At 41.7% G+C, this 25,139-nt stretch overlaps 1 protein-coding gene across 2 annotated transcripts in view; it reads left to right on the forward strand.

The window, feature by feature from the left end:
* Positions 1-24,694, forward strand: part of EEIG1 (estrogen-induced osteoclastogenesis regulator 1) — a 131,171-nt gene extending 106,477 nt beyond the window's left edge. For both annotated transcript variants that reach the window (XM_073600411.1, XM_073600412.1), the window contains 7 exons: positions 2,985-3,031; positions 3,711-3,850; positions 4,973-5,077; positions 5,787-5,973; positions 7,992-8,113; positions 10,749-10,818; positions 17,009-24,694. In XM_073600411.1, the coding sequence (XP_073456512.1) occupies positions 2,985-3,031; positions 3,711-3,850; positions 4,973-5,077; positions 5,787-5,973; positions 7,992-8,113; positions 10,749-10,818; positions 17,009-17,054 (717 nt within the window). In that variant the 3' untranslated portion in view covers positions 17,055-24,694. The remainder of the gene's footprint in view (positions 1-2,984; positions 3,032-3,710; positions 3,851-4,972; positions 5,078-5,786; positions 5,974-7,991; positions 8,114-10,748; positions 10,819-17,008) is intronic.
* Positions 24,695-25,139: the final 445 nt, after the last annotated feature.

Raw genomic sequence — 25,139 nt, forward strand, 5'->3', positions numbered from 1 at the left:
TCACAGGTGCAATGCTTTGGAGGCTCATGTTCATGTATTAGTTTTTTTTATGAAACCTGAACTTAACCCTTAGGGCCCATTCACACTAGAATGCAGTGCGGGAAACCCGCATTCCTGTGCAGTTTCCCACACCACATTTCAATCGCACTGACCTTGCGATCTGAAGCGGGTGTCAGTGCAAAGTTAACAATGCCCCAATTGCTGTGTGCTTGCCTGCACTGAATTGCATGGTACAAAAGTACATGCACTACTCAAAATTAATGGGACAGAAATCGCACTGCACAGAACTGCATGTGAATTATACAGGAACCACACTGCGTTCCTGTGCCATTCCTCTTCCAATGCAGTTCCTGGTGTGAATGGGCCCTTAGGCTTTTTTTAATTCTCTGTTTTTAGCAGTTAGTTGGCAGAACAAGTTCTTGGACCTTATTTTCTAGTGAGTGTTTACTAGGTATTGGTGGACACAGAGCTAGTTAGGCTAAAGTTGAATTATTAGCCCAGTCGTGCCACCATAAATTGCTACTGGTTAGCCAATAAAGTTGGTGATATCCTATTTGATTTTTTTTTCCATTCAGCCCACAGGCTGAATAAAAAAAAATCTTAACAAATTCCTACATCCCCACAATGCAGTGCAGATGGACAAATCATCCACTGTAACTATTGTAATTTGACAGTTGGCACCAGCGCCTGTCATAATACCTGAAGAGCGGCTGCATCTGATTGGATCGTTTGGCCTACAATTTTCCATACTTTTTTTAATCTAAGGATGTCAGGCAGTGGTGACAAGGCCACTCATAAAGCAGATTTACAAAGTGCATGACCAGCTTAAAGTGGTTGTAAAGCAACTATTGTACTATCATGCCATCCCCTCTGTTAAATAAGGACATGTGTCGCACAGTATGTGTTCTATAAAAAAGATGCTTTTTTCTACCTTCTTTCAGAGCATCTTCCGGCACTCACGTGACTCCTCGGCTCTCTGGCATGATAGTACGATAGTTTTATAGCAGCCGGAGTGGCACTGTCACAAGATGGCAGGGATGGGGGAGAGGAGGACAGGAGAGCTGCGGATGATAGAGGCACGTAAACTGACCATGATGTCAGGGCACAGCAGCCATGATAAACCGTGGTCAGTTTACAAAGGGGAGGGCAGAACCAGGCAGGGTCAGACAGGTATTTCAGGTGATACAGGGGACAAATTACACAGCACAAGCGCTGTGCTGTATAACATGCTTTAAGGGAACAGAATCCTTTTTTTTCTTTTTTTTTTTTTGGGGTAACAAACACTTTAAGAATAGCAAATGGTCACTAAACAGATGGTAGAAATGACTCCCTATCTTGTGAACTACTCAGGTAGCAGGAAGTGATAATAATACTTAATGATGATTGCTCTGTGCTTCAATTGATCACTACTACATGATACGTGTGTTGTGTAATTCATAGGGAGCCATTTGTGCTCTTAGTGTTTAAGTGACATCCATTTTAGTAATCCAACTAAGCTATCTATTTTCTGGTTTGTTTTACACCACAATTTCAGCCTTCCAGATGCATTTTATGCATATACATTTACACACATTTTAAGAAAATCTTTATTTTTATTAGGAGAATGTGCATTCCGGGGTATTTACACACATTTTCTCCTGGATGTAAAAAGTGCAGCAGGTCAAAAGCACTGGTTGCCATTTTAAAAGCGCCCTGGAAAACATCTGGTGTGAACTAGCACTTAGTTATAGATTTTTTAACTTATTATCTGTATCCGCCTGTGCTACTGCTACACGTGTTTTACATTTTTTCAAAAATCGGTGCATTTGCTAACAGACTTCTGCTATAGTAAAGAGACCTTGTCACCAACTTAACAAATTGCAGGTAAAAGTCCAGAAGATTCAAATATTTTAAATGGTTAGTAGCTGTGTTTTTCCTTGCAAGAAACACATTTTTATTTACTTGCAATGAGCTTTTTTTTTTTGTATAATCTTTACTTTTAACATTTTAGTATTTTAGACAGTATAAATTGTTAAATAAAAAAAAAAATTAGAACAGAAAAAACCGTCATCATTCACAATTCAAGAAAATATCAATAATGATCATGAGCTATGTCAGCACTACAAAACCTATGAAGGTTCCCCTATGTCCCGGACAATCGGTTCCAGTACATATAACCCCTCTCCCAGCAGGAAGAGGGTAGGGGAACCCTACCAACTTGAACCCAATCTGTAACTGACGTAGAACTCTCCAAATGCACAGAATACTGATGACCAAAAATATTACATATTTAAATATTTAATCTATCATCACTCATCAAGAAGTCGATTGATGTTCACACCCAGTTTGTTAGCTGATTAGATACCGCATCCGAAAGGTTATCTATTACCTGTGGGATTTTGGTTCACTAGAACCATTTGTTTAAATTTGGGGTCAGCCAAGGCAAGCAAGGCAATGTCTAAGCTAGAAGAGACAGAAGGCTTTCCAGAGACATGGTCTCTCCTGCAATGAGCTTTTAAACTTGCTATAAAACGTTACTACACCAGAAAGAATCCGTTCCCTAGCATGACCTCTTCCCTTCTTCCATGTCATAGCCTTCTCTTATTCTGGGAGTGTCCTGGCCAAGTTCCTCTGCCTCTCCTCCATCACCCTGCATAACCTTTAATGTAGCTGCCATGGGAGAATTAAGGGGAATACACTAGAATATTCTTGAGTGACAGCTCTGAGTCTGCTGGAGCTGCTGACATCACAAACAAGATAGCAGCACCCAGCAAATGACTCTTGGATGTTTACAAAATAAAGGCTTTTACAGGTAAGTTATATGCATAAATACAATAAATTCACATATAATATTATGACAAGATTTTTATTGAAATAAATAGTATTACAGGGTCTCTTAATAATGGCATGTCCCTGGAATGTTGTGATTGCAGTCTGATTATATTTGTCAAATATTGCTGTTAGTGTAATCAATTGTGTAATTATTATTCCTTTATCCTATACAGGTAACCATTGGAATGTCCCTCTTGTCTGGAGACCCCTGCTTCAAAACGTAAGTTGGGTCACAGTGACAGCTGCAGCAATAAATCAATATTTATCTTTGATCGCTAGAACTACTGTAATATAAGGCCCATTTCACACGGGACGGAGTTCGCTTGTTCAGCATGGGGTCTGACTGCTAATCCCTGCTGAGCGAGCGGATGACTGGTCCATGTTGGGTCCGCCTATGCAGACTAGACACAGCCTGTTCTCCTCTATGGGCGGTCAGACGTTTTTATGGGATTGGATGTAAGCAGGTGTAATTGGACATGTGTCTGTTTACACCCGCCGCTCCATAGAGAAGAATAGAGGGTCTGCCTGAAAAACGAACAGGACCCGATCGGACCGCTATGTGAAATGGGCCTTAATCTTTTTCAGTTGATTGTTTACTGAATCACTTCTGTTTTTTAAAGCCAGTCACGTCACAATGGCGGACTCAGTTGTGTATTAGAGTATTAGGAACAGGTGTTTGTTAAGGCTGAAGTGGACATGTAGAAACCGTCTGGCGGCTTAGAAAACTGCCATCCAATTGTCAATCTCTCCTCTGCTAGCCCTGCTCAAAAATGACCTGCACTAAATTCAGTTATTATTTAGTGATAATTTGGTGCAACATTTGAGAGAGATAATTGGAATAAACAGTTTCTGCAGTATATCATCCAGTGTACATAACGGTTTTGTCTTTCTTATTGTAGACCTCCATCCACCGCCAAATCTGTCTCTGCTCCTGGGCAGGATTCCTCACTGCAGATGACGTGTAAGGGTGAGGGGACAGTGCGCTCCGCAAGCGGCACAATGCGTCAGAACAAGAGCCGGCAAGCTTTGCTCAGTTCAGGTACAATAGCACAGTAACCATTTTGTCAAAATGTTTGGATTAAAGTAGGCATGTCAAGCACAAATGATGCTTTATGCCTCATTGGATGAAATCTATCTTCAGGGGCCACATATTGAAAACTGAGGGCCAACCTTATACAGCCTGATCTCAGTCCACCTCAGCTTGTGTTTGGACAATGGAGGAACTGCAGCACATTGATAAAGTACTTCCTGTGCTCTCCCCTCCTGTTACAATATTTGAATAGAAAGCAGTTAGGTCCTGATTGGCTCAGACTACTTCCCTTTTCACTTCCAGCTGCTGCTACAAAGATAACCTTATGAAAGCAAATTCATGGACTCATTCTGGTAAACCCGTGTATTCATACTAGTTTACTACTGTAAAATACATTTCATTTATAAATGGAATAAATAGAGTTATTATACCTAGCTTGAATTCTGATTTAGGTTAAAGCTTACCTATACCTTCCACAAAAAGATTTTGCAAGCGGAGAACTCTTTTTTTTTTTTTTCTGAAATATTAGAAACTTTTTAATTTGGTTTATTTTGCTGGCTTCAAGGTTCCAAGTGCCAGGAAGCTTTGTGTTTTATGTCAGTAAAACAAGCATTGTCCTTAGTAATAAAAAAAAAAAAAAGTTTTATAACCTTTGTCCAAAGTTTTTCTAATTCTGGACCCTTTTGTGACCAGTGCTGAAGGGGCTTTAGGGGAAGGGAATATAGGCAGAGCCCTCCAATCATCGGCTTCACCAGGATCACGTTCCCCTGCTCTGGCAGACCTGATCACTTTATTGGCACTAAAGAAAAATAGACCCACAAGAAGACTAAATAAGTATTTCAGATCTGCTGTTTTATCATTTGGTGCTGACTGTAACCAACAAAACAATCCTGGGGGTATAAGTGTGTTTTACCAGACACCCCTTGGGAACATGCACATGGCTACTACAAAGGAGCGCTATCATCAGCCAGAAGGTAGTTTTACTAGCAGCAGAGAATGTGGGGATCTGCATTGTTTCCCATGAGAACAGGCAGCGATGGATGGAAGCCAAATCCAACAGTTGTGTTCTAACTACAAATATAATCTATACCCAATCCTCAGCTAAGTCTCTCTTCTTCCTTTATATCATAGGGGTCTTTGAAGAAGCTGACCAGAATCTCTCAAGCCCTGAGGAGACGTCCCATTCAGGTCACTCGCGCAACTCCAGCCAGGCCAGCCAGCAGTCCAAAGTCTCTGGTAAACAATATTTTTTATATTTTTTTTTACTTAAAAAAAAAAAAAAAAAAACCCTAAAAGATTTCATATTCTTTTTCCTGAACATACTAATATCTATATATGTGTGTGTGTGTAATGTCACATGGCTGTTGGATGCTGGCTTTGATAACTTATAGCTGTACTGTGTTACAGACTGTAACACAGTACAGCCATAACAGAGTCAGCACACAACAGCCATGTGACACTGTGACAAGCCACACAGCACCAGCTATGCTGTGTGATTATCGCCAACCACTCCCCTTTAATCCCTTTACACCCCAGTAACCCATATGTGCAGGGGCAAAAAGCTGGGCTTGAATGCCAACACATTGCACATATGCGGCGCTTGGCAAGCCTTGGTAATGTGCTGGGAGAGTGCCACCTGTGTGCTCCTAGCACAAAGACTGAGCTACTAAAAACAGGCCCCATGATTTCTAACAGAAGCCCTGTTCATGAGAACACCAATGCCTGCCCTCCACTCACTAGCACACAGATTGTCTGATGCAGCAGAAATGAAGGACGTTGAACTTGCGTCTGCAAGATGCAAAAATCGTTTGAACAAGTGCTTTAAAGACGAAGAATAAGGGCACCAAAGGCTTTATGCTTTTAGGCTCCAGCCTTGCTAGCAGTACTATAGCACTGTGAATAACTCAGTCTGCTCTCAAATGACCAGTATTTTTTACCTATACAGGTCACAGCTCTGAACACTCCCGCTGCTCCAGTATGTCAGACCTGACTCACAGACGCAACACATCCACCAGCAGCAGCGCCTCCGGGGGAATCTGCATTACGGCAGACTTACCTGAAGGAGACAAGGAAACCAAACCAGAGAAGCCTCTAAGGCCAATCAGACCACCCCTCCTAGACAGACAGTCCAGGTAATGATCATACAGTATAACAAGAAGCTAATTTATGATTTGATGCATCTTACTAGTTTTCTGTTGTTTTCCATGTTAAGATAGTCTTTACAGATGGTCCTAGTCAATACCAGCAAAAACAAAAAGTCGTCTGTTTAGAAATGTCAAGTTAGTGACGGGGCCGTGAGTTTGTCTGCAGTCTGAGCATGGAATATGTGATGTGACTCAGCTGGGACTTAGTCAGTGTGGATTGTTGGCTCTGGTGTCTGTGCATTCTGTAGCCAGCGCCTGTGACACATTCAGCTCGTGATCTTCCCACTTGGCTTCTGCCATGGATTTTATTGTTAATCTACTCTTGTGCTGAGATTCCCCTTTTTCCTTATTGTTTTGACTGTACTGCTCCCTGTTGAGGGGCCTCTTTATTCCATTTGGCTCATCCAGGGAATGGAACAAAGTTGTCATAAAAGCTTCCTTATTTTTATTTTTTGTTATAAATTTAGGGAGAACACCAGCTGAAAAGTTAGTGTATCTAAAGTGAAACCTAAGTTTAGATTTAGCTTGAGTAGAGATTGTTTTTTTTTTTTTCCTGTCTGTGTCCATTTCCTGTTCTGGAAAGATAACAGAAAGTGAGAGGTAATCCTCTGTTAGGCTGACCATACACTGCTAGTTTTTTTTTTTCATTCAGCCACCGGCAGATTCCTCTATCCACACAAGTAAGGTTTTTGGAGAAATTCCACCCACCAGGACATTATATCCTGACAGCAGGAACCTCCGTTATCAGAATACACTGATCAGCAGCTGCAACAGCTGTCCAACAAAAGTTTTCCAATTTGTCCCTTCGGCAGAAGTCTATTAAATGATTGACTTCTACTAAACAGGGGAGCCCACACCCTTCGGCTGGTCCCTGCTGCACCGGTTGCATTTTGATCGGTGTATGGCCAGCATTAGGCAGTTGTTATCAGAACAGGTTTTTCCATTGAAAGATTGGCCATCACTTGTACCGGTGAGTGACAGTTGTCACAAGGACAAATGGAGAGGGTGACGTTTCCTAGTGGAGAGAGACAGCAATAAAACCTGACAGAGGTTCTAACCCCTCACTATTCTATCCATATAGATAGAATTCAAAGCTGGAGCACAAATAGAAACTGCTTTACCTGCCAAAAAATGGTTGTGTGTTCCAGCCACCTTTGCTGTGCTATGTTGCTGCACAGTGTAATGGGGATGACAACACTTTCCAGCTTCCTGCAGTCTTTTAGAATGTCCAGTGATCACACCCACCATGACCCCTTCGCTATTCATAAACCACACATGTAATATTTAGTGTACTCCTGCATGCTGCGCCACACTGGAGGTGACTGTAACTTGGAAAATGTTTGTAGGTTTCTGCAATGATCCAGAACCCCAACTTATTTGTGGTGCAACCACAATCACTTCCACTTGTTGCGATGCCCAAAGCTGATCTCAGAAGTGACATTGATCCTGTAGGGTCAAGCCGCAGCATGGTCTAGAATTTCTCTGTAGTAGAGCTCTTAGGGTGACAGTCAGATATATAATTCTCACTCAAACTCTTCTAGCACCAGCCACAGTTTTATCTGCAGTTTATATGTAGTTAAAGTGCAACTGATGATTGTTAGAAGATTTGTACACCTCTGTTGTCGAAAGGGGACCAAATTGGCAGTCCAAAACAGGTTCCAGCATGTTATGTAAATGTTTTTAGGGCTTCTGTCGATGGGCAGATGCAGATATTTTATGACACTAGTTTGAGATCATTTAGAATAATTGGTGGGTGCATTTGACCCACATTTGATATGCTTCAAAGTGTTGCATTAGACTTTGTCTTTTAACATAAGAGAAGCAGTTCTAATGCAAACAAATGTCCTTTAGCATGTAAAGGCCCTTCCTTTGGAGGTGAACCAACACATGACCCAATCATTTGAAATGATGGTCTGATTTCAGCATTCCTTGTTGTATATGGAAGCTTGTACTAATGCCTGCTGAGTATAATTCTCTGCCTTACTTGTGTTGTGTTCCCCACACAGGAGAAAGAAGGACTCTGTGGAGAGTCATCCCACATGGGTGGATGATACCAGAATTGATGCTGATGCCATTGTGGAGAAGATCATGCAGAGTCAGGACTTCACAGACGTCAGTAACAATGAAGGTAAGTGTGAGGAATGTATATTAGGGAGTTGTACAAGTGTGCACTAGTCTGTGAACTCCAGGAATGCAGCTTATAAGACTCTACTCCCACCGCCATCCACCGCCTGCTTGTTCCCCTTTGCTGGGGATGGCTGCATGCAGTATAATCAATAGATGTGTTTAGTTTTACATGAAATCACCAGTAATATGAACTTTACATAGTATAGGTAATTTGCCTGGCATGTATACACATGCCGAACAGCCTGTCATTCATGCTGCATACTTAAGAGGAGACCAAGTATATGTCTAGGACTGGTAAAATTTTGGGGACTGCTGATTTTTTGATGTAAGCACATCCCCTAGAACTACACCCACCTCCCAAGAGCCCTTTTCCCACACAAAGTGTATGGACAGGCTCTTGGGAGTCAACACAGCAGTATTGTTTTACCAGGAAATAAATCTGTATGTATGTGGAGAAGGCATGAGGCAGTAGGATAGGTGGAGTTCTGTAGTCCAGCTAGCAGGGCGTACAACGTTTCATGGGATTTCAGTGCAGCACAGGTACTGTGTTGTCAGCTCAAACGTGAGGAACATGCTGGATTCTTGCAGATCAACAGCTATTGTTCTATACTTGCAGCTTTCAAGTTCACTGAAAGGATCTCTGGAATTTGGCTTCTTATTGAATGCTTCAGTTTGCAGTGTGCTATAATAGCATACACACAAAGTATATCGAAACCATCGCTTAGGATTGGCTGTAATTAGTTCAGTGTCTCTCACTTATAGTAAACCTTATTGAGGTGGTATGCAAGATAAAAGCAGCTGGAGAGATGTTAAAGGATAAAGTACGCCTTTACACCCATATTTAGGGTTTAACATGTTTCAGATACACCAGCCCCCTATTCCCCTGTTTGGATCTTCTCCCCCCGCTAGCTGTTACAATCTGCAAAAGCCATGTGAGGCTCCATCCATGTCATCCATTCATTGTGTTCTGTAAATGGGAAAACTATAAGGTCTGGCAGCCTTTGTGGCTGTCGGCTTGTAGTTCTCAATTAGCTACCACATCGCTGTTGAGCGCTGTGGTAGTTCATTAGGTCTTCCTGTCACAGTGTAACTGCCTGGCCATATCGAAGGTACAGCCGGACAGATACACAGACAGTCTGCAGGGCTGTGGCATTACACCCATGATCTGCTGATCGTGGGTGCAGTGGTTTACAGGTATCTGCAAAAAAAGTGCATTTATTATTTATTTTTGTAAAGGTGAACTTATCCTTTCAAAAATGAGCTTTTATTATAAAGCGCTTTTGTTTAGATATACTTTGTGCGTATTTTTAATTTTTTTATATCCACCTCTCCTCCAGGTGGGTTATGTCTGTAGCAGCTAGGGACATCAGACTTGTTAAAGGGGTTGTAAAGGCTATACATTAAGATAAAAAAAACCTTTTGTGTGTAGCAATCTCCCTCAGCACCCCCTAATTACTTACCTGAGCCCCCTCTCTCTCCAGCGATGTCCACAAATGTATAAGCCGTCCGGGACACTCCTCCTGATTGACTGAGACACAGCATCAGCTCCATTGGCTCCCGCGGCTGTCAATAAAATTTAGTCAGCCAATCAGGGAGAGAGGGGGTGGGGCCGGGTTGGGGCTTCATGTCTGAATGGACACAGGGAACTATGACTCGGCTCGGGTGCCCCCATAGGAAGCTGCTGACTGTGGGGGCATTGGTTACACATTAGATAAAATAGGATCAGTAATAGCTCAGCCCATCTTTCTTTCAGCATCAGGCAAAAGCTTTACTAGAAGGGACTGTGGCTGCAGAATAGTGCTTTTATATAAAGGAGAACTCCATGCAAAACAAAAATTGAGTCCTCTTTATAGTGGAAAAGCAGTTTACTTGTGAACTGTTTGGGGGGGGAGCCTCATTCTGTGGGCTTTGGACTATTAAACCATAACACATATGCTGTTTGATCCAACACTGATTAATCCCCCCACCTCTTTATTAGAGGACTTTTTTTAATTGCGGTAAAGTGAGTTAAAACTGCACTACTATAGGACACTGTCAGCCCCCGTTCACATCAGCGTGATTTGACAGGTCAAACCGCATATCAAATCGGAGCCTATTGCCGGTAATAGACGCGTCCCAATTGGTGTGACGCCGTCTTTGTGGCGCGGCACTGGTTTCCAAAAGTAGTTTCTGTACTACTTTTGGCAACTTCGGGGGGTGATTTCAATAGACATCTGTGCATGAACCCGCACATATATCTTTTAACTCGCCCACTGAAGTCGCTGAAATGCGTCTTTGAAATCGTGCAAGTTCAGATATACTTGCACGATTTCAAAGCCGTGTTCAGTGTGAACGAGGGCTGAAAGAGAAAAGAAGCATGTGCTCAGCACCTGATATTGTAAATCTACTGAGGATTTTTATCCTGACGTGTGCATGTAACCTGTCACAACAGAAATTGTCAGAGCAAATATTTGTAGATAATGTATGAGGAGTGAAAAGAAGGCCTGCATTGCCATTTTCCACACCTAATTTCCTGAACATTCCCCAGGTTGTTCACAGACGCACACATTGTGCATTTTTCTCATAATGAGCTGTTATGATGACGATGGTGCATAGACGTCACCTCGGCTCACTCTCTCCCCTGTCTCCTTATTCAGACAGTCACCTGAGGCTGTTTGTCAGCAGAGACGGATCAACCACACTCAGTGGAATCCAAATGGCTAACCGGTAAGTGGAACGTTCCTTCTATTCTATAAATTGTATCTCCTGCCTTGTCATTAATATCCTCTTCCATGCGGTAGTTATCACTGGGACCTTGCAGAACTGACTTCCTGTGTATTGTTTGTGATATATTTTTTTTTCCACAAAAATCAAAGGCATACCAGCAGATCATAGGAAATGTGTAGTGGTTATATAGTGTATATTTTTTTTGCTTTTAGTTGGGAAAGGGAAAATATATTTTTTTTTACATAGCGTCAAAACTAGGCTGTATTGTGTGTGTATGACCATAGTAGGGACATTAACAGCTTTTCTAGAGTAGGCTCTGATCTGCTAGTTCTGTGTAAATTAGGGGTGCACCGAATGGAAATTTTGGTACCGAAAATGAAGGATGCACGAGGCCTAAAAACCGATACCAAAAATGACAGTTTTAAAAAAATATTTATATTTTTATATACAATTGTATTATATTCGACTTTTTAATTCATATCATCAATTTTAATCAATATTAATTTATTGTTGGCCATTATTGGCACCTTTAGTGCAAGAAAGGTCAAGAAAAATGCAGTCTGCAGTCTCTGATATCTCTTGTATCATGTCCACAGCCTCTAGCCATCTCTTGTATCGTGTCGGCAATCTCCTACTTAAACTTAAACACATTGCTAATAGTATTAGCAAAATTTCCATTCGGTGCACCTCTAGCAGAACATGATACAGTAGACAGTCAGAGACTGCAGACATGATACAAGAGATCAATGCAGCTTCACCAGTGCCTGTCAGATGCAGCCTACCAGTCAGATGCAGCAGCCTGTCTGTGCCCATCAGATGTAGCAGCCTGTCTGTGCCCTTCATGCAGCCTCACCAGTGCCTTTGCCCATCAGATGCAGCAGCCTGCCTGCACCCATCAGATGCAGCAGCCCGCCAGTGTCCATGATATGCAGTCCGCCAGTGTCCATGACATGCAGCCCGTCACTGCCCATCATGTACATTCTACCAGTGCCCATGAAATGCAGCAAGCCAGTGCCCATCATGTACAGCCTACCAGTGCCCATGAAATACAGCCTGCCAGTGCCCATCATGTACAGCCTACCAGTGCCTGGTAATGCAATGTCACGCTGTGTGTCAGAGCTGGATCTGAATCTCTGTGCAGCCACTGTAACGATGTCCCGCCTCCTATGACACACGGCACAATAGTTCCTAGCATTGGATCAGTGTGCCATCTATCACAAGAGGCGGTCTAGGAGGCGGGACATCGTTACAGTGGCTGCACAGAGATTCAGATCTCTGAGACACAGCGTGAGATTGCGCTATTAGGCACTGGGGAGGCTGCATCTCATGACACTTGTGAGAACAGCAGGAGGGAGGGGAGACTGACAGGGGCGCGCGGGGATAATACACGTGTGGCAGCCGGTGGGACGGCCCTGCCCCTTTTTCGGCTCCATTATCAGCACTTTTTTTTTTTGGCCGCCTGCCGAAAACACCATTTTCGGCCGATATGTTTTGGCGGCTGAAATTTCGGTGCACCACTAGTGTAAAGCTCTAGAGAATATGTTAGCAATGTGTAAATTGGTAGAATACATAAAGGATAGGCTTCCCTATACATGTTAGAGTGCACAAATGTTCATTCAAAAACACAAGCTGCCATGTTTTTGGTTAGAAGGCCAAGAACCTGCTAACGTTTCTTTTCCCTTTATGGGAGAAATTGATGACACATCAGAGACCCTGTGAAAAGTCAAGCAGAATGCACACAAAGGCGATAAAGCTGGACAAATTTGTAAATGTTCTATATGTATGAGACCTTCAACAGAGATTTACTTGTGTTGTCCTTATATGAAGAGTCTTCCCATGGTTTTATGAACTTGTGAGGGCCAAATATTTAAATGCTGTAATAAGGCAAATGTAACAATACCAACCTCCATTACTGATCAACAGATTAAAAATATACAGGATTGCAAAATTTTGGGACTGGGTTGAGTATAGTATAGTGATGTGCCCCAGATCCAGAGGCCTTCAGCTAAAAGCTCTGGTTCTGGCTTTCCATTGCACTCATTTTTGTAGCTGGCCAGTTGGCACATAAATCCCCTTTGAAATTTGCAAGGCCGGTGACCAATTCTGAATTACTGATGAGCGCTGATAGCATAAGTGTGTCTTGCACAGCTCTGTATTTTTTGGGACAGAAGGAGGTGTACATTCTTACACTTTTCTTTCTCTCACAACACTTATTACCCCTTCACTCTTGTGTTTAGTGGCAGTGCACCTTTAAAAGGCATTTTCATGCAGTTAACCACATGCTTTTTAATTGCAGGAAAACACACCCTTATTGCATGTCCTTGCTCTTTGAACACAATAAACAATAACGGCTGTAGTAAGCTGGTTGTTAGATCTGAACACAAGGTTCCAAAATGAATGGGATATGTACGAGTACATAGTATATACAGGCACACCATTCTCCAGTGTCTTGTAACCCAAACTAGCTGTGCAGGAATATGATCCCCTGTGTAACCGAAGAAGCAAAGCGAAGAGGCTTCTGATATATTGTGAAAGTTTTTCTCTGAAACACATTTTGACCCATTGTGGCCACAGCATACAGTTCACCTCCACCCTTGTGTGCTTTCCAGAGATCTGCATTGTATCACCTCTTACATTCCTCTGAGCGCTCTGCATAACATGGGAACACTCTGCTTTGTGTTACTTACCTCAGATCTCAATGCCGACAAGCAACACTTTTAGTATGTTGAAGTGTTATACACAAAATGAAGAGACAAATACGCATATACTAAGTTTTGAAGAACTGCAGAGTGTAGCTGCCTTTCCATCTGATGCTATCCTGTGGTGACCTGTTATCCTGGGTAGTATGACAACCTAAATTCAGAAAGCTTAAAGTAGAAGCAACGCTTTTTTTTTTTTTTTTTTGACAGAATAAGGGAGGGTTCTAATCCTTGTCAGTAGTATTTCTTTTTTTTTTTGTCATCTCTGTCCCATTAGGGATGTTTTCCTTCACTTCTCAACCTATAGCCACAACAGGGAGTGAGAGGAAATTCCTCGTAGCCCCCAGCACCAGTGCCCCCACTGGAAAATTTCCACTCTGATTCTGTTCTGGTGATTTTCCCACTAATGGGGTCACAGAGAGCAATAAATACCTGACAAGAACAAAAAATGTGTATTTAGTAACATGGTTCCAGACATGTTGTTCTATGAAGCTCAGGATTACACAGGCATTTGCAGATTACAGTCTCCACATTCTCTGAAAACACACTATTAAAAACAATTTTTTGAAGAACCGTTTTTCTATTGCAGGCAATTTTTCTCTGAGCAATATTATGCCAAATAGAAACCTTCCAGGAATGCTACAAATGTATGTGGTTCCAAAACTTTCAGTTTAAATCGGCTACATAAATTCCGGGTGCAACAAAACAAAAGTAATATGTAAATAAATTACTGCGCTACCAATGTGAGAAAAAGCTGCTAACACAACAATGAGACTAATTGTATAAAGATGTGGATAAAAATGTGTAGTGCTAATGAAGCCTATAAGCCCCAGGTATAAACCTAGGGAACAGTGAACATACACCCCTAAGGTTGTACAAACATTAACAGGGTGATAAAGCCAAAAAGTAGAATTACACGTCATAAAAGAAAAATTTGAACAAACTCAATCAGAAAATAAGTTCAAATCCAAAAAAACAACATAAATCAGATGTTACCATAATAGCCAACTGAACTGAATATAGGCATATAAGATAATATATAAAGTGCACATGTATATCCATAAATATTCAAATAAACAGAAATATAATGTGACAAAGTGATAAGTCCATTAAAAATGGATTTCAAGATATACTCCACAGAGGGAATTCTTAGTAAGAGAAAGGTGTTGGTCTATTCCAAAGAATACAGATGATGGTATTCAAAATCAGAAGACACCTAGGACTGTGTTTCTGCCACCCAGGTGAGGGGTAGGTACTCTTACCATGAGTTGTGGACCCACATGCCAGCAGCGGTGAGTCATACAGGCATAGATGGAAACTTGGATTGCAGGTTACAATGTCCTTGAATGGACAAGATGAAAGCACACACCAGCAACTATGCAGCAGCCAGAAGGGTGCAGGAAACAGGAACTCAACCAAGATCTCCTAGTATTGTGCAATGCCCACAAATCTTTCACCCATCAATGATGGGAATGGTGATCATAAAAAGAAAAAAGAGAGAAGGCTTCCGCTTAGTACAGATCAAAAATGTAGGAATTTATTGTAAACAAGTACAAACTTCATATAATAAGCATACGATAAAATAGTGCTCACATAAAATATGTAAAATAAGCTCAGTGTGTAGAGCTCTATCAAACATGAATCCGACGCATTTCGTTCTACAGGACGAAACGCATTGATTAATACTTGCTAAAGAGCTACACACTGCACTTATTTTATTGTACGCATCTGATATGATGTTTGTACTTTTTTACAATAAATTCCTACATTTTTGATCTGTGCTATGTGGAAGCCTTCTCACTGTTTTCTTTCTATGATCATCAGTCCCATCATTGATGGATGAGAGATTTGTGGACATTGCACAATACTAGGAGATCCCGGTTGAGTTCCTGTTTCCTGCACCCTTCTGGCTGCTGCATAGTTGCTGGTGTGTGCTTTCATCTTGCCCATTCAAGGAGATCGTAACCTGCAATCCAAGTTTCCATCCATGCCTGTATGACTCACCACCACTGGCTTGTGGACCTGGTAAGAGTACCTACCCCTCACCTGGGAGGCGGAAACACAGTCCTGGGTGTCATCTGATTTTGAATACCATCATCTGTATTCTTTGGAATATACCAACACCTTTCTCTTACTAAAAATTACCTCTGTTGAGTATATCTTGAAATCCATTTTTAATGGACTTAATGCTTTGTCACATTATATTTCTGTTTACTTGAATATTTACGGATATACATGTGCACTTTATATATTATCTTCTATGCCTGTATTCAGTTCAGTTGGCTATTATGGTAACATCTGATTTATGTTGTTTTTTTGGATTTAAATGTATTTTCTGATTGAGTTTGTTCAAATTTTTCTTTTTTCACATGTAATTCTACTTGGCTTTATCACCCTGTTAATGTTTGCACAACCTTAGGGTTGTATGTTCACTGTTTACTAGGTTCATACCTGGGGCTTATATGCTTCATTAGTGCTACACATTTTTTATCCACATCAAAACAAAAGCACAGCTTGAGAAGAAAAGTCTTCCCCCTGCCAGAAGCTGTAGTGTAGAGCCCTTGCTCTTTGTGTGGAAGCAGTGGTCTCTCTGAGGATGTTCAAAATGCCTTCTACTGGGTCAGACCTATAGCTCTACAAGCATGCTCCTCACTAATTGGAGAGCTCTGTCTCAGTAGGGGATGTGTTAGACCTCTGCAAAGATATCACTGCTTCTCCACACAGCGTAAGGCTTGGTTCACACCTTTGCAGCTTGCTTTTGATCGGTTTCTGCAGTGCTTTTTGTGGTGTGTTTTTGCGCAAGCGATTTTGACACTTTCTCATGCGTTTTGCATTCTGTATGCTTTTTTTTAGGTTTTTTTGTTGGCCAGTTTGTTGTTAGGCAGATTAAAAAATACAAATTGCAGCAAAAACGCACTACATGCTTTTCTGCAGCTTCTCCATTGAAGTCTATTGAACAAAAAAAAGCACAATTTTGCATTTAAAAAAAAGTCCCTGACCCTTTCCAAAAACACAGCGGCTGAAAAAAAACATAGATGTGAACGTGTTCCATAGGAAACCATGTTAAATGGACTGTAGTGCGTTTCTGCAAAAAAGCATGAAAAAAACACATAGGTGTGAACCAGGCCTTAGCAAGCTGGCAGTGGGCAGGATATTCTGCACAGGCGGTGGGTACTTTAGAATTAAAGTGAACCGTAAGTCTTTGCACACATTTGTTTTGATGCACCTGGAATGTATTTAGCTTATTTAAACTGAAGGTTCAGTTGGGCTTTGAGTCAGCAGTTTTGGAACTACAAGTCCCAGCAGGCAGTGTGTTGACCCGCAGGGCCTCTAGCTCCGCAGCAGCTGGGGAGACTTTAAATTGGTAGATGGATTTTAAGTAAAGCTTTATATGAACTCCATTCTGGAAATACAAGTCTACAGTTTACAAGCCTGTGCATGTTATGACATTACATAATTCTCAGTAACGATTTTCTTTTTCTTTTTTCCAGAGTCTCTGCTGGGGTGTTTGAGCCCGTTGTGATTGAGATTCATTAAATCCAAGAAGGGCTGCATGTCCAGTTGGATCTCCCAGGCTCCAAGCCAAGCTCTGCATTCCAAGTTGAAAAGCTGGGACCTTCCCCTTACGAGGGGTGGGTGAGATACTTAGGGCTGGAAGCCCTCATCGGACTCTCTCCTGGCCCCCCTCTTCTATTTCTGTTCCATCCTGGCACTTGTCCAGTTGTCGTGTGCACATATCCAGTGTGTTTGAGCTCCTCAATGTGTGACAGTGTTTTCGTCTGCTTCTAATCAGAGAGGATCGAACAAGGCATTTGGCCAGAAGAGCCCAGACTCTCGGCAATTCCAGCTTCTGCTCACAGCTCTTTGGTAGAACAGACCAATTGTTCCAGTAAGAGAAAGGCAGAGACAAAGCATTGTCTTACTGAGTGACAACTGCAGCCATTTTTCTTCTGTTCCTTCATTACCTGTCTTTTCCAGCCTTTGCATGCTCAGTACGCCATCTTGGCTCTGTTAGGCTCTCACCTTGAGCAGTTTGGCTCTCTACATCTGACGTGAGGTTTGCAGTTCAGCAAAGTACAGTGGATGCCCAAATGTAACATCACTGTGATGGCTAACATTTGTGTCATTTTCAGATCCTTCACATCTTAAACTTATGGAAGCTGTCTTATGATTGGTTGCTACAGACTGCAACACGTGTATACTAACTGATGTTGCTGCAGCTATTTAGAAAGAAATGCCGCACATTTATGAGGGAGGGGTATTGATGACTCCATGCAGATACTTTGTTTTTCTAGTAAAGTCGACTGTTGCAACTCGTACAGGTCACCTATCGACAACCCTTTCCACAATGCAGTCCGCAGAACTATACCTGTGCGGTTTTATAATTGGTTCTCTCAGTTTTTGCCCTTGTTCACACTCAAGGCAGGTTTATTTTATTTTATTTATTTCAGGTACTTATATAGAGCCGTCAATTTACGCAGCGCTTTACATATTCATTGTACATTCACATCAGTCCCTACCCTCAAGGAGCTTACAATCTAAGGTCCCTAACTCACATTCATACATACTAGGGACAATTTAGACAGGATCCAATTAACCTACCAGCATGTCTTTGGAGTGTGGGAGGAAACTCACGCAGGCACAGGGAGAACATGCAAACTCCAGGCAGGTAGTGTCGTGGTTGAGATTCCAACCAGCGACCCTTCTTACTGCTAGGTGAGAGTGCTATCCACTAGACCACTGTGCCATTGTGTGAGTTCAGCTGAACGCGCACGATTTCAAACCCGCATTTCAGTTGCGAGTTTGGGGGCAATTTGAAAGACATCTGTGCAGTTGCATGCACACACGTCTATTAAAATCGCCCCTGAAGCTGCCAAAATTAGTACAGGAACTACTTTTGGGAATTGGTGCGGCGCCGCAAAGTCGGTATTGCACTGATTGAGACAGTGCCGCTGCCGGCAATAGGCTGCTATTTGACATGTCAAATCGCTCTGATGTAAACAGGGGCTTTAGGTGATTTAAAACACCTGACAGGCATCTGATGTAACCAATCACAACACTATGAAAATACAAATTCTGTCACTGCAACCATGAACACATTTTGTCACTGGATGACTTACACCTGTTGTAAGAGTTAACTGAGCTGGAAGGCAGATAAATCTGCAGCTGTTGACACCAATTATGATATGCTGAATTGCAGCCTGATAGAAGATGTAGTTTGCCTAGTATACTAATGGTTAACTTGCCTTTTTTACTCGATTTGTTCCTCCTTCTTACACGGTACCATTCTTGTTTCCTGTAACGTAAAAGATACGTGACTTTTGGGTTATTCTCCAAGCTTCCCTAAAGGAAGAAGTCAGTGCAGAACAGAGGCTTGTCCCTATACAAAGTCATGAAAACAGCTGGACTGTTCCAAAAGTGCCCCCTGGCTGGGGCCCATAAGATGCAGCAGGACTGTAGACACCCGCTGGAAGGGGTCATGTCACACAGCAGGTCTGTATTGAACCCTTAAGGACTCCGCAGGTAGGAGTCACAAAGCACAGCTGAGCTGTGAATATCCTTAAGGAAGTACATGTTACACAGCAGGACTGTGACATAATGTTTTAGGGAAGCACCTCATGGGAGGCACAGCTGGATGGTGCGTCCCAGAAGTGTGGCCCTCAGATGTCTGGTCAGATATTGAGGGTCCACTTTTTTGTCTGTACTGGAGTCTTTCTTTAAGACATTCCATAACACGAGAAGCCCAAGAGACAGTTGTCACCAGGGGTTAGCTGTGCTGGCCACAGCTCCTGTCTCTGCGCCTGGATCCAGCCCTGTTCAGTCCCGGCTTCAACGCACTCACTGTCGCACGGCAAAGTCTGCACAACAATTTCAGAAAGCCAGCAGGCTGGTGTTTTCATTTCATTCCTGTGTCTAATCTAGATTGTCAATGTGAATTCCTTTTTTTTTTGGTGGAGTCACCTGGTGCTCAGGGCTGTTTGTTTGTTTTATTTTTTTTGTATATGGAGAGCTGCAGGGGCTCTTCTGGTGCAGGCTGTGTACACAACAGTTCTTGCTTTCATGGTGGTTGTGTGTCCAACAGCTGTACTCGGCTGTACTCCGCTAATACTGTAACCTTAAGGAATAATAGGTACCCATCATGGTGGACCTTTCAGCAGCAGTTACATAGTTATATTGCTGTATATTCATGCTTAAGGCCCAACTCCAGCCAAAACCTTTTTTGTTGTTTTGGGTAGATAAGGAAGAGCCACTGTCACGTTTTTTTTATTTTTTTTTTTTATTATTGCTGTCTGTGTCACCATATACAGGTTCCCCTCATTCCTGTGTCCCCGTGACACAGTGTCACCAGTGCAGGGAGGGATGGAAATTCTCTCACAGTTGAGATGTAACAGAAATGCTTATTTTTTATTTTGTCTTTGTTGCCTAGTTACACCTGTTCCCTTTTATTACGTGTTCCAGTGTCACAGGGATAGGAAATGAAGGAAATCATAATAATGGTGTCAGGCAGCAATGAAAAAAAGCCATAGAGTACTTTTAACCATTTTCTCATTTAACAAAACTGAAAAGATTGTGGCAGCATTTGGTCTTTAATCTAACTCGTGAATATACAACAAGAAGTAAATCTTCCCTTTTGCATAATGTGGTATGAGCTGCGTTCACTAAATTCTGTACATACCTCATACTTTAGCTGGTCATACACAGGACTGGTTTTGTAGATTTGATCATCTTTTAAAATAATCTTTATATGTTATGTATTTAAACATCAAGGCCATCAGAGCTGTCTAGTGAACCTCACTTTTCCTTCTGTTGGAGGTTTCACAGAAATGACTACCACAGACTAGTCACCAAGTGATTCCAACTGGAACTTAAACTGGCCATACACATTTTTTTGAGCCTGCCGGTTGGACAGATTCTTCCATCCATACTGCACAGTGCGGATGGGTGACTCTCCCGCCGTGTATATTGCCAGGCTCTCTGCCTTGTCTGTGGTAATCATTTCCATGAAACCTCGAATAGAAGGAAAAGTGAGAATTAAGGTCACTAGACAGCTCTGATGGCCTTGATGTTTAAATACAGCATTTAATGTCATAGATTAAATTGATCCACCTTCCTGTGTATGGCCAGCATGGATGTACTGCAAACTGCAAAAACTGTTGTACACAAAGCTTTATCAACTCAACAAACGAGGTGTCACCTATCGCCTCTGAAGTAATCACATTTGTCTTTGAAATATCCCTCCAAATCAGCCACCTATACCACTACCTGCTTACTTGTGAATGAGTTCTCTCTTCCTAATATAATAGAAAAGGAACTTTGCACAGCCACTGTACTGCTGTTCCAGTTCCGAATAAATGACCACTTTTCTTTGGGGCACTTTAATGATCGATGGAGTTGGTGCAGGGAATTTAAATGTTTGTATTGTTAAAGTTGTTTTTTTGTTTTTTTTTTCTTCGGAGCATCGAAATTCTTCAAAATAACTTTACAAAATAATTCTATGTCAATTTAAGAAGCATGTAATACGTCTCTTCTGTTTTCCTAACAATTTGCAATACCTCTGTTATCTGAATCCTAAGCACTTGAGGGGTGAATTGACTAACCATCATTTTCCATACTACTAAAGTCCTTTGTGTTTGACAAGAGTTCAGATTTCATTTTGGATTATGTACTGAAGTACAAGCAATTAGTCAAACTCATTGGCATTAAAAATAGCATAATTACCTGGGTGTGGTAATGAGAAGTTACTGCATTCTGGCTGTTTTCTTAGTGACGGAGAGGTTGCACAATAGCTAATCTTTGGGATAGCCAGTTTATGGCTTTACAAATAGATTTTGCTGCTATTGAACTACATTTCCCAGCATGCTCTTTGGAGGGGGTGTAGTTTTGAGCTCTTCAGGCCCATCCTTATGGTTATTGTGCTACAATTGTCAGCACACTTTGGCTGGAGATGTAGGTCAGCAGCAGCTGAAGTGCCAAAGGTTTTCTGTATTTGTTTATTTGTTGTGGGCGCTTGTAACAAGAGCTTCAGGCAGTGCAACTAAACTGCTTTTTAACATGGAGGTATCACTGAGGTATGAAGGGAAATGTGTTTTAAGACCTCAGTGGTGTCAGTTTTTCCCAGCACTTTTGTAGGCTGGGGAGGAATATGCATTCAGAGCATAAAGTTGCCACCTTTTGTGAAGGTGACAGGCCCACGTTACAACCTCTCAGATTAGTGCTGTTGCGGCTATACTAGTCTCAGGACTTTCCAACCAGATCACAAGTGTTAAGCCAGAACCAAAATTTGCACAAAGTGGATGCTTCAGAATATATACAGTAAAGAGGTGTACTGTACAACGTTCTAGAACAATACATACAGGGGTATAGAACATTAACTGTACAAGGATTTTTTTTTTCCTTCCCTTGCTTTAGAAAAATGCTTTCTCTTTAAGAGAACCTGCCACTTTTCCCTCTGTCCCCTTGTGTGAGCCCTCAAACATTATTTATCATTTTTGTTACCTTGATTCAGACAGAATGAGCCTCTGTTATATGTAGATCCAGCTCTGTGACCTGTCCAAGGTTTAGAAAGTTAAAATATGTATGCCTGAGGGTGGTGAGCAGTGCTGGCACAGTCTGACCACCCTCCAGCATCTGTTCTGGCTTCCATGTCATGACCATTGTCATGGCCTGTGAAAGCAGGATAGGAGAGGTGCACTGCTGACACTACTACTGTCAGCTGATGGGGAGGAGGCAGTCAAAAAAGATTTTCTAATCCGTCCAAACAGTGTTACCCTTCAGCCAGTGGTGTCTGAAGTCAACTTACAGATATTACATTGTTTTTTGAAACTAGCCAGATTGGGAAACCCATTTAACCTCTATCACAACCTTAAAATAGAAGTTCAGGATTTAAAAAAACAAACATTTATACTCACCTAGGTGGATGTAGCCCCTGCCGACTCTATAGTAAGAACTGAGTGATTAAACACAGCTGATCGTTCAGTTCTCCCCTCCACTCTAAGCAGATAGCCGTGACTGTCAGTCTGCGGCTCTCTGCTCTGCCCCTCCAGGGCACACTGGAGCTCTGAGCTGTGGAGGGGACGGGAGGGGCTGGCTCAGGCTCTGGGTAGAACCATATGGTCGGGACTGGCTGAGTGATGTCAACCGACAACAGTCTTTAGCCCGCTGTCTGCTAAAAACGGGTCACAGGAGTGCAGAATGAACTGCACTCCTGTGCTCCATAGGCAAAAAAACTCTGGCTATACTTCCGCTTTAAGGCAGACCAATGATGTTAGAGGGACAGATGGACATGCAAACCTGACCACACAGGCCGCTAAATGTGTATATCATTGGATCACTTGTGTGCATGGGAGGCACTGTTGGACATGTCTAGAGATAGGCTAGTGATTGTTTTTCCCTAGATCCAATGGCCAGGATAGGATGGCATTGCCTATAGACATGGCACTGACATCGATCTGGCTGACAGTCATCTCATGTCTGTGGGTAACTAAAATGTAAACTTGAAGATCTTCCTTCCACATTGGTACCGTGGTGCAGAACTCCTTAATGTTGTACGGTTTGCTCCCAAGAAAGACCATGACAACATAGTATGAGGAGAGAATTTGTGTCAGCTGCAGCATAGAAAGGTTAGTCAACAAGGGATAAAATCCTCCGGCTACAGGAAGCACCTTAGCCAAAAATCAGCTAACTGAAGGGGATCATTCTAAAAACATGTTCTATATACTGTAAAGAAGCTAATCAGAAAAGCAAGATCCCTTCAGGTAAAGCTGCAAACTATATTCAAGCAGGGAAAACAGTGACCGTTTTCTTCTGGGGAAGAATCTAGTACGGGGGTCTCTTTAGTGTATAACATACACAGAGGCATTCAGTTCAGTTCATCTAAAGGCATTCCCAGCATTAAGGTAAACAAATGTCCCAGTAATTCTATCTCCCCCTCCACTCACTAAATACTTACCTGAGTTCTGTATTGGTCCAGCACTGTGCCTGGCTACCGGTCTGCTCCTCCCTCTCTCTGCTCTCAGTACACTTCACTGAAAGCAGAGGAGCCATTGCCTCCTGTCAGTCAAATCCTGTAAGCAGGGGGTGGGGCTGAGTCATGCTGTGTGTGTGTCTGTGGATGCACACAGCCCAGCTCAGGAACGAGCCCATACGTCTGCCCCACAGCAAGCGGCTTACTATGAGGGCAGAGACAGAAGAGGAGAAGCCAGCGGGGGACCCCAGAATAATAGACCCGGAGCCACTCTGTGCAATACCCAGTGCAAAGAGCAGGTAAGTATAACATGTTGATTATTTTAGGAGAAAAAAAATTTAGTTTTACAACCACTTTAAAATGTGTTATTGGCCATAAACATTGTTATTTACCACCATGAGACTTACTTTCAGCTCTCATTGGTTATCATTGCTGAAAATAACATTTGATTATGGCAGATGACGATTATTAGAACTTAATGAAGTCTAATGTATTCCTATAACGTTTTACTTCTTGTACACCGCTGTAGCAAATGGAGCCTCTGTTTAAACTGTCCAAAAAGAAACTCACTCCAAAACTTAAGATGTATTTTGAGTCACACAGATTTTATGCACATTATTGCACAAAATAACTTATATTTTCTTAATGTGATAAACTGAATTTTTACACTACGTTTACATATATAAATATATTTCCTATAAATGATATAACTGACATTTGAGCACTTCTGTAACTGCCCTCCTTTCTCCAAGAAAAGTAAAAAAATCTCTTGTGCAAATTTTGGCTTGGCCTAAACTGTGCCTGGGCGGTTCTTTAAAATTAGATTTAAATACCACTATTTTTGTGCTGCTTATTACTAAATTGAATTAAGTTCCCATAAAAAAAGTTTTCTACTTTATAAAGTATATGGAGAGATATATATACAACATATAAAAAGCTATTTTTGCAAAAGGATTGGTCCAAAGGTGCACATACTGCAGAAGCCATCAGCATTGTGAAGTGTATAGTTTTCATAAGGCAAAATGTTTAAATAAAAAGGATTCTGCTTCTATATTTTAATTCTCTGGAGTTTAAAATAAGCTTGAGACATTTCATTGTTTCCTCCATCTCGCCTGTTTCAATTCCTACATTGTAATGGCCATTCTGATTCCAGTTGTTATCAGAGGTCTTCGGGAGAGATTTGGGCAAAATAAAGTTTTCTTTGGTTAACACACTTTGTCGTTTTGGTTGTCTTCCTTTTACAGTTCAGTTGATGTGGTCTTTGTTAAAGAGAACCTGTAAGAATAGAAACATTGGAATTCTCATTGTGGAAATGCACCAGGCCTGAGAAGTGGACGTTAAGTAATATTAGTGAAGGGAAGTCTTTGAGGAAAGCTCACCTATGATGTAGTGTTCATCGGTTTAACTTTTATGAAAACTTATGTGGGTCTTCTTTTCTCAGAGCACTAGAACTTTCCTTCAAAGAAGATCTCCTCTCACTAATCTCACTTACGTAAGTCCAGAATCCAGAGCTACTACTACTCATCTCTGAAGAAGGGGGACTTTGGCTGGCCAAATGTGTGTGTCTGTGTGTATCTATATATATCTATATCGATATAGATATATATATAGATAGATATATATATATATATATATACACATTTTTTTAAAGGTGAATA

The sequence above is a fragment of the Aquarana catesbeiana genome, linkage group LG09, assembly GCF_042186555.1.
Source record: "Aquarana catesbeiana isolate 2022-GZ linkage group LG09, ASM4218655v1, whole genome shotgun sequence".
Lineage (NCBI taxonomy): Eukaryota > Metazoa > Chordata > Amphibia > Anura > Ranidae > Aquarana > Aquarana catesbeiana.